The sequence below is a fragment of the Ctenopharyngodon idella genome, chromosome 10 (genome assembly GCF_019924925.1).
Source record: "Ctenopharyngodon idella isolate HZGC_01 chromosome 10, HZGC01, whole genome shotgun sequence".
Lineage (NCBI taxonomy): Eukaryota > Metazoa > Chordata > Actinopteri > Cypriniformes > Xenocyprididae > Ctenopharyngodon > Ctenopharyngodon idella.
This window is the reverse complement of record NC_067229.1, coordinates 30,539,865-30,550,242: the sequence shown is the minus strand read 5'-3', so window position 1 is coordinate 30,550,242 and position 10,378 is coordinate 30,539,865. Positions and strand designations below refer to the sequence as shown.

At 36.3% G+C, this 10,378-nt stretch overlaps 1 protein-coding gene across 2 annotated transcripts; it reads left to right on the top strand.

Moving 5' to 3' along the window:
* Positions 1 to 358: 358 nt before the first annotated feature.
* Positions 359 to 10,367, top strand: ggcx (gamma-glutamyl carboxylase). Of its 2 annotated transcripts, none has more exons than XM_051908917.1 (15): positions 359 to 599; positions 1,280 to 1,489; positions 1,572 to 1,730; positions 2,663 to 2,828; positions 2,989 to 3,067; positions 3,178 to 3,284; positions 4,929 to 5,092; positions 5,174 to 5,475; positions 6,316 to 6,447; positions 6,672 to 6,823; positions 6,964 to 7,133; positions 7,244 to 7,374; positions 7,495 to 7,642; positions 8,722 to 8,926; positions 9,012 to 10,367. In XM_051908917.1, exons 1-15 carry the CDS (start codon positions 569 to 571, stop codon positions 9,169 to 9,171), a joined length of 2,316 nt encoding a protein of 771 aa, XP_051764877.1. In that variant the 5' UTR covers positions 359 to 568; the 3' UTR covers positions 9,172 to 10,367. The 2 variants fall into 2 exon arrangements, with proteins under 2 accessions (XP_051764877.1, XP_051764878.1); XM_051908918.1 differs by having other exon boundaries at positions 383 to 599; positions 1,283 to 1,489.
* The last annotated feature ends 11 nt before the right edge of the window (positions 10,368 to 10,378 follow it).

Sequence of the window (10,378 nt, the reverse complement as noted above, 5' to 3'; positions counted from 1 at the left end):
TGATTTCAAAAATGTATTAGTAAAAGCTGAAATTAACATCAACTGACATTAATAAATGCTGTAAAAGTATTGTTCATTCTTAGTTCATGTTAACTACTGTAGTTAACTAATGCTAATAAATTAAACCTTATCTTTAAAACTGTGAGCTGTGTCTCTATATTTTAAGACATACGCTGGGACATTAAAGTTTACTGCATAACAAGAATGGCTCTGGTATTCAGCTGAGATATTTTCATTCACTCTGAAATAGAAATAAAAAAAAAAAATCCACCAACAAACCACAGCCACTGACGTGCTCAGACCACTAGAGGCGCTGCTCGTTTCCAGTTCCCCCCTTTGATGGGCGGGGCTTAGGACGGAACCAGCCAATGAGCGTCCAGATATCGACATAGTCGCCTACCTTTCTGCGGATAGCTAACCTTTCAGGGTGCTGTGTGTCTGTTTGACACGTACCTCACTCTGAAGTGTTGTAATCTACCTATGTATCGGATGTGAAAGAATTTCGGTCGGTTTAAGACTGACAAAACGTTTGTAACGTTTAGTGCAGACTGGTTTCATAACCTGCAACATGGAGCCAGGGGCGAGTGACGCGACAGCAGGTAAATACTGTATTACTACAGTAAAAGTGGCATAAAGAGATGGATATAATACTATAAGATAACTTTGCATAACATTATCTTTACTATGCATCTGATTATTTAGGGTGTACATAACGTCTGATTAAAAAAAAAAAAAAGTGTATTAATAGTGTGAAAGTGTAGATTTAATTTGATTTATCTAGGTTGAGTCGAAAACAATACAAGTATTGTTTTGTAGTATTGTAGTATACTACTAGTGTACTAATAAGAAATTGTATTCCTCAGAGGTTACTTATTTATAGCTTATGCGTTCTCAGTTTAGCTTTATTCAGGTAACTTTGTCTCAGATGTTTCTCCTAAAATTCTTTCAGTGAAGTGACACTGACAAATACAAATACTGATATAAATATTTGCGTATAAAGCCGTAAAATTAATATGGTCAGAATATCTCAGATTATTTTGATTCAAAATCAACAAGAAATATTTGAGTTCATACAGAAAACTGGCATCTTTGAGACATTTTTGAGATCTCTTCTGAAACTCTAGGGGTGATGTGTGTCAGTATAATTTTTTGTTTTTCTCAGGAGAAAAATCTGAGATACTGGAGACTTGTGATAAATCTCAATTCACTCTCAGTTTAATCTCATTGCTGATTATGAGAGACAACTGAGATATTAATGAGATTCTTTTTGTCACTTCAGCAGGTGCTCCATACGTTGAACCGTCCATTGCAAAGAAAAAGAACAGTAAGGAGAACAAACAGGCAACCTTGCCCCCTTCAGAGCAGACTAGCACCATGAAGCGTCTCTTTGGCTTTGAGAAAGAAGACGTGTCCTCATGGCATCGGCTGGTGTGTCTCCTCAATCGCCCCACTGACCCGGCCTCATTGGGCATTTTCCGTTTCTTATTTGGTGAGTCCTCGTTTAGTGATTTTTACAGCATCCATAATTCCAAATCGTGGTTCAGGTGTTGATGTGTGCTGTATTTTCTCAGGTATGCTGATGGCACTGGACATCACCCAGGAGAGAGGCCTGAGCCATCTGGACTACAAGTATTTAGATGGGGCGCCAGTGTGCCGCTTCCCCCTCTTCAACTTTCTGAAGCCCCTTCCCATGGACTGGATGTTCTTTGTGTATTTTGTTATGTTCCTTGGTGAGTTTCTCGAAAAACTCTCTATGAAATGCAACAGCGACCGCCCACTTTTCTAGTGGCCTTGCTTCTGGAATTCTGGAGTTACCTTTCATTTTCATCATAGGCATTTCTAAAAAATTCCTTAGTAAAGAGTTTTTGACTTTGAACTAAACCAACCTGCTCTGAGATGTATAATTTCAAAACAATAACACAATATAAAAATATTGACTTAATTATATTAAAATATGAATTTTATAAATATTAAATATAATTATGTAAATTGTAAAAAAAAAAAAAAAAAAAAAAAATATATATATATATATATATATATTATTATTATGTATACACATTATATGTATACAGTTATTCATATTTTTAATTAATTATTCAAATATATTTTATTATTAATTAATACAAATATTTTTTTGTAGGGATTCACAATCCGCACTATCCACACAATCCAAGTTCTTGGCCGATATTGAGAGTTTTTAAATTTATCTCTGTCGATTTTAGTTTGTACATGTCTCTATTTTTTACATTTAGATTACTTTTTCCATCATTTAACACACTGAAAGTTAATCTTTAAAAAACATAATAAAAAAAACTAAATAATTTAAAATAGCTTAATAACACTGTTAAATGTAATCTTTAAAATTAATATCTATGTTTTATACTGTACATTGTAATGTTTTGATGCCTAAATTCTGTTGTAGCATTTAACATTGGATTTTGTTTTTAATTTATTTAGAAAAACAGTATAGAATTGTATTATTGGCCATTTATCAGTGATCAGCTATTGCTGAAAATAATTATTGGCTTATTGGTGTCGGCCAGAATGGAGAAATTAAATGGTATTTTTATTACTAGAACTCATTGTGTCATTTGACAGATGTGAACACAGTATTTCTTTAAGAAGACACAAGACTGATCATGCACTCTTGTGTGTTTTGTAGGCGCTGTTGGAATCATGCTTGGCTGTTTTTATCGCCTTGCCTGTCTGATGTTTATATCCACTTACTGGTACGTTTTCTTCCTGGACAAAACGACCTGGAACAATCACTCTTATCTGTACGGACTTATCGGTTTCCAGCTCACGCTCATGGACGCCAACAGATACTGGTAAGGCTACATTTCCTATACAGTGGCCCCAAAAACTTTTTAGACACTTAGCTCATACTAAAAAAAAATGCATTACAAAACAAAACATCAATCCAGGAGTCATTTATTTGAACAAAATAGCACAAGTGCACTTTACAAGCAAAACATTGTTTTAATGCAGGTCATTAGATGGACTCCGAAACCCCAGGAAGAGGAACGCCCATGTACCGCTGTGGAACTACACTTTGCTGAGAACTCAGGTCAGCTGATGTATTTAGATTTGAAACATCTGAAACATCCCTGTGTTGTAGGACATTATCTACATAGATAAAGTTATGACAAGACAGTGAATGTGCATTGCCTTTGACAGATTTTCATAGTGTACTTCATCGCTGGAGTCAAGAAACTTGATGCTGATTGGGTGGAAGGGTACTCTATGAAATACTTGGCACACCATTGGTTATTTGACCCTTTCAAGTGAGTATATTAGCCTCCAACAACATCTGCCCTAGCATGACACATTGTTGTTATGGATCAGTATCATGGCTATCATGCAAGTCTTAGTGCTCAATTCTGATTTATCGCTCAGATCTGATTTTTTTTGTTTGGCTGTTCACAATATTTTTTTAAATGTGGCCAATATCAGATTCAAGTGTGAACTGATCGCAGTCCCAAACTGACCCGCATGCGCAAAAGAACAATAACAAGATGGTGTGCAGCACAGTCATACGGAAGTAAACACAGAGGTTACTGAAGTCAGCATTCACATGTTCATTTATAAGCTGATGTGCACAGTGAATTCGTGCACAGTTTTCCCTCAAGTTTTGCTTGTATAGAGCTGTCACTGTGATAGACCTCACCATCCCTTCAGTGACTACTGTCACAACTGTCTTCCATATTAACCGACTGACCAAAGAACCACCGGTATGTAAAAACTTTAGAGTGACTCCTGTCAGCAAATAATTGTGACAAATGTCGATCTAGAGTGACGTAAAAGTTACAATGAATTCCGATATGACTGTTCAGATTGAGGTTGCATTGCAAAACATACGACCTGTGTCTGATTTAGTACCACACATGGAAGTGGCCCAAATTGGAATCTAAGGGTGTGTTCACACTTGGCATGTTTGGTTAGATTTAAACAGACTCTGGTGCGATTGCTCTGTTTGTGCAGTTCATTTGAATAAGTGTGAACGCTGCCATCCGAACCCTGGTGCACATCAAAAAATCGGACCAAGACCCATGAAAAGGTGGGTGTCGGTCTGCTTTCAAACAAACTCTGGTGCGGTTCGATAGAAACATGAACGCAACACAGACCAAAGACATCTAAACAAACCAAAAACAGGACATTATGTCACAAGATGCCACTCTAAAAAGGACAGAATGCTTAAACATACCTGTTTTGTTTTTTTCATCATAGTCGCGATGTCACCCATCACAGTTCGGTACAGGCGTCTCCTCGCAGCAGATCTTTGTTTGTGTGTGTGACGGAGACATTCCTGCCGCTGTTTTGACCCCTTTACACATTTTATAAGCTCTTCATGAGTTGTCAGCTCCATCATATACCATCATATGTAGGCTATGCACATACAGCGAGCACATTTAGCATTGTTTTGAATTTTCGACAAGTTCTGTTACAAAATATATATTTTTTTGTATCTTTAGGTTCAGTGTTAAAAATGACAGTGTGAACGCTAAGCGAACTACGACTAAATGGTATTGTTTTCGTTTTTCTTTTTTTTGTGCTGTTCACACTGTTATGATAAAAACAGTTTTGGCCCACTTTTGCCTGCAGTCTGAACATAGCCATATTTTGTCTAGGCCTGTCGCGATTATTTATAAACCGTCTGATCGTGGTTATTTGATCTAATCAAAATTATTTGAGATAACCGCAATAATTGTGCAGATTAAATTTCAATCATTTTATTACTTTTTATTATATATGATTCCAAGTTAATCATAAAAAATTAACATATTAGGCTTGCACTGTAAGTGACACGAACAAAACCATATTAAGCTGATAATTTCAAATGATAGTATGACAGTTAATCGTCAGCACAAAATTCATGATTATGACAGACCTAATTTTGTCTTTTTTTCCTCTCCCTCACTCTATTTCAGACTGATCTTGCCTGTTGAATTGGTCAGTCTGATGGTGGTCCATGGTGGTGGTCTGATCTTAGACCTCACAGCTGGCTATCTGCTTTTCTTTGATGCCACACGTCCTGTTGCCATCTTCTTTGTCAGCTATTTCCACTGCATGAATTCCCAGCTCTTTAGCATAGGTAAAAATGATGCTAAAGGACAAGTTTACTCAAAAGATTTGAGATTATGAAGCCTTTATGATCTTTATTTTTAATCCTCAGGAATGTTTTCTTACACCATGTTGGCCACAAGCCCTCTCTTTTGCTACCCTGACTGGCCTAGACGCTTTTTCGGCCGTTTCCCAGAGTTTCTCAGGCCTGTACTGCCCCTCATCTCTCTTGCCCCGAGTCCCAGCTCCTCCTGCGTGTATCCAAATCCACCCAGTGTGTCCAGAGAGCAAGAAGAGGCCCATGCTGCTGCCAGACCCACCACACCGAGCTTCAAGCACAAGTTTAGAGCCTTCTTCACCATCCTTTACATCACAGAGCAGCTCTTCTTGCCATACTCACACTTCATCACACAGGTGATTTTAAACTGCACTATGTTGTTTAAGTGCAGTTTGGTCTAGAATGTTCACTTGATCAGAGGATACAGCGCTTTCACAATCAATGTAAACACAGATAGTGAACCAAAGCAAATATCTGCACAAACCTTTGGAAGAGGAATCACATGCCTTGCTGGGTAGAGACTGTCATGCTGAGTATGTGTAGATACGTCAAGGCAAACATCACTTTTACTATTGCTCATACTTATGGGTAGAGATTTGAACGCATTTCTACTGTAATCCTAAGAATTAAACACTGGCATGTAACTCATCATGCTATAGACATGAATAATACCTCAAATTGTGCATCTTGTTACGTACAATTGCTATTACATTTACATTTAAACAAGCAAACTTACGATTTGCACATGGCAGACAGTAAACTGATGAAAGAATCTTTATAGTCCTACATTGAAGGTGGGATCTGAGCCATGTCTAGAGGATGTCATACAGACTTGGTCCAGTAACCAACCACCTTGCAACCACCCAGAACACCCAGATAGTCCACTTAAAAACAATTTTTTTAAATAAAAAGTTAAATTGTTACGTTAATATCTAAATAAATGATGAGAATTATTATTATTTATAATTATTTAACCTAATTACATAATTTAACTTTTATTTAATAAATATTATTAATTATTTAATTATTTATAAATATTTAACTTAATCACATAATTTAACTTTTATGTAATTTATTATTATTTAATTAATAATGATAATTTAACTTTTTATTTTATTATAAAAAGAATGATAAATATATAGAAAAAATATAAAAAAAAAAAAAAAAGACAAAAATTTAATCTCTGTGCCATACAGGGCTATAATAACTGGACAAATGGACTGTATGGCTACTCATGGGACATGATGGTTCACTCTCGCTCACACCAGCATGTCAAGATCACCTACAGAGATGGCGTAACAGGCGAGGTTGGATATCTGAACCCTGGAGTGAGTCAAAACTATTTTACAGAAATATTTCAGGGTAAATACAGATTAAGCTCTATTAGTCATTTCCTGTGATAATCAACATGCTAGTGCTACAAATGCCATCAATAGAGCTTAACTTGTTTTTAGTCAACAATATCCTTTATTTCATTTAAATTGTACCACTACATTGTTATGCTCTTCTTTTATATATGCTTATCTTCTCATGTGATTCCAATATGGTGCAGGTTTTCACTCAGAGCCGGAGATGGAAAGACCATGGAGACATGTTGAAGCAGTACGCGACTTGCCTCAGTGAAAATCTGCCACGTTTCAATATCTCAGACCCAGAGATTTACTTTGACATTTGGGTGTCCATCAATGACCGTTTCCAACAGAGGTTAATAATGATTATTTATTGTGTGTTCAATTTACACTGCTAGAAGTTCTTTGATTCATACAGACAAAAGGATAGTCCAAGGATCTGACATCAAAGTTTAAAAGCCTTTATTTCAATATGGCTCTCCTTCTGTCTAATAGGATTTTTGACCCACGCGTTGACATCGTAAAAGCTGATTGGTCACCATTCCGCCCCAATTCATGGCTCATGCCACTACTCGTTGACCTCTCACCATGGAGAACCAAATTTGAGGAGATTGAGGGGTCTTTAGACAACCAGACTGAGGTGGTATTCATTGCTGACTTTCCAGGTATGTATCTCTGTGTTTTGTTTTGTTTTTGTTTGTTTGTTTTTTACTGGAATACATTTGCTTAATTTGCCCACACAGATGCTCAGTTATTATTGATGTGACATCCACAGGCCTTTATCTTGAAAACTTTGTCAGTGAGGATCTTGGGAACACCAGTGTTCAGGTCCTGGAGGGTCAAGTGAGGGTTGAAATAGTGGACGAGAAAAAGAACTACAGTTTACAACCAGGAGAAAAGATGCAGGTACAATTCTCCATTCCTCTATAATGAAACTCTGATTTGTTCCTCTGTAACATTTTTAAATTTGTACTATTATATTAATGTTTGTATCTATATTGACACATTTCATTATTGTGTATTAAGATTCCAGCTGGTGCGTACCATAAGGTGTACACTGTGTCTGAAGGGCCATCCTGTTACATGTACATTTATGTAAATACTACTGAGGCAGAGCTTCAGAAAAACTTCACAAAGCTTTCTGAGCTTCAGGAGAAAGTGCGCAATGGAACGGGTAAGTCACTTTTCGGTTACATGGGAAAGCTTTGATTTCAAAGCTATTACAAATTCCTTCAGATTAAAATATTTCTTTGTCATTTACCAATAATTTTCACATGATCAGATTATTCTCTTTAACATAGTTACTTTGATTTGTGCATATTTATTTTTCAATCCAACACTGCTGTTCACACAAACTATATGAATTCAAATTAAATTCAGTGTAAAAAATAAAAAATAAAAATAAGCCACAAAACAAACTGCAACAAAACCCAGAACATCTTTATTTACAATATGAACAGATTTTTTGTAAATATACTTAAGTGTTCTTTTAGTATTTATTATTTATATACTATTTTTATATTTACAGCTTTTACTGTAATTTTTATGTTTGTCATTTTTATTAATTTGTTGTTGTTGTTGTTGTTTTACATTTCCATTCAGATTTACTTACTTTTTATTTCAGTTTTAGTAATTTTAGTACTTCAACTTCAACTTATTTCAGTCAGTTGCCAAGGCAACATTTCTAATTTTCTTTTTTCAATATTATATCTAAAATAATCTAAATCTAATATTTATATTTTATTTCAGTTAACAAAAACAATAGTCTTTTCTTCCCTATTGTGGTGTATATCCGAGTGAAACAGCTTCTTGAACGAGAAAAAAATGTAGGGCAGGACTTGATTTTGTCCATTGGTAATTGATTGGATGGTTGTGGTTTGCTATTGGTGGATCTCATGTGAGTGACAGGTTGTCCCGCCCTCACGCCAGTAAACGCCTCATCAGGGAAGACATATTGCTGCAAGAGGGAGGGGAAGTTATTTTGAGTAAAGATTATGAGGCACGTGAATTTTAAAAAATTATGCACGTGGATAAATCATTTATAATAAATACTGCAATATTCCATGATAAATATAAGAATTGTCCATTTTGATTTCATGGTGACTTTAACAATAGCAACACTGGTCTAGTTCAAAAGCTTCTTGCCTTTTGTAGTATAAGATCTTTATACATCAATGGGGCTAAAAGAAGCCATTTTATTTTTTGTGTAGCTACCCTAAAGAAGCAGACATAACAACTTGTTGCTGTTTCTAGAAACAGAGCCTTTGCCTCCTGAGCTGCAGCCGCTCATCACTGGTCTCGACGACCAGGACTCAGACAACAGCGTGATCGACCCTGTAGTACGAATCTTCCTCAAGCGGCAGAAGCGCATGCAGGAGGTGAAAAAGCGTCGAGAAGCTTCTGTGGTTGAGAGGTTCCAGAGATTTGCCTCAAAGAAATACTACTCGATTAGACGAGGGTATGTGGAGGTATTAAGTGAGATATTAAACGTCTACAATCATGACAGTACAAATGAATTGTGTTATTTTGGTTCATCTCTTAAGGTTCCTGATGACAGCCATCGCTTTGCGTAACCTGGCTGTAGGTTTGCCACCGCTAGAGCAACTGACAAGAGAAGTGGCCTACGCCAACCTGAAGGAACCCGAGAGCGAGGCCAATCAAGATGAGCGTCTTAAAGACGAGGTGGGCCACGGAGAGCTGTGAGAAAAGAGACTGTTACTGAGCTGCTGGCTGGCAGCAAATGAACAAATGCTTTAGTAGGTCAGTATTTTTGGAGCATTCCAAGATTTACTGTTTACAGTTTGGTCATTTTTGTCCCCCCTTTTAAGCCCAAAAATGAAAATCTTTTACACACCCTCACGTTGTTCTAAACCAGGGGTTCCCAAACACATTCCTGGAGCCTCCCCAGCACTGCACATTTTGCATATCTCCTTTATCTGACACACCCATTTCAGGTCTTGGAGTCTCGACTAATGAGCTGATGATCTGAATCAGGTGTTTGATTAGGGAGACATGGAAAACATGCAGTGTTGGGGGGCCTCCAGGAATGTGTTTGGGAACCCCTGTTCTAAACCCATATGACTGTTAAGATTTGTGAATAATTATTAAAATGGTCCTGTTCTTAACATGGCCCTGTCATATGGCTTCAAAAGACCTGGAATTTACTGTAGTGCACAAGTCGTAAAACACTATTTTACAGTACCTTATTCTGTTTTTTGGAGTTTGTTCAAGTTTGTCTTTATTCAACTTTCATTGTATGGGAAAAAACAGCGGGAACAGTCTTAAAAAATTCTCCTTTTGTGTTCCAAGGATGTCATACAGATTTGGAACAGTGATGACAGAATTTATATTTAGAATTTTTGGTTGAACTATCCCTTTAACTTTTCTCTTTTTTTTTTTTTTCATTCCCTTTTAACTGGTTACTGATATTTAAGTAATAATGACACTAAGATTTACTTGGTCCTTTTTTAACAGAGTCTTTAAAAGTAATTGGTGAGTTTAAAAGCAATTAATTTACCATTACTTTTTCAGTATTAAAAAAAAAAAACTAAATGAAACTTGGCCTTTTGTGAGAAGCTCTTATCTTACAATTCACTCATTTGTGCTTAAGGGATCCTGCTATGTTTAATCTCAAAATCTTAGAAATGATCAGGCCATCTTTCAATTGGGAAAATCTTGGCAGTAAAAAGTGCCAAACATGGACAGGTACTTAATTGTTGTTAATGCATAAGTTTCATTATGCAAAATGCTATTTTTGAAAGCTTGGTGGCCTAAAACGTTTTATGCAACATGAACTCAACCTTCTTTTATATGCGAACTGTTATTGTGGGATTGAGAATGCAAGAAAGCTGTTGGAATTTGTATGTGTCAGTTTTTGAATAAACAAAGTGCAACACTAACCCAACATGTC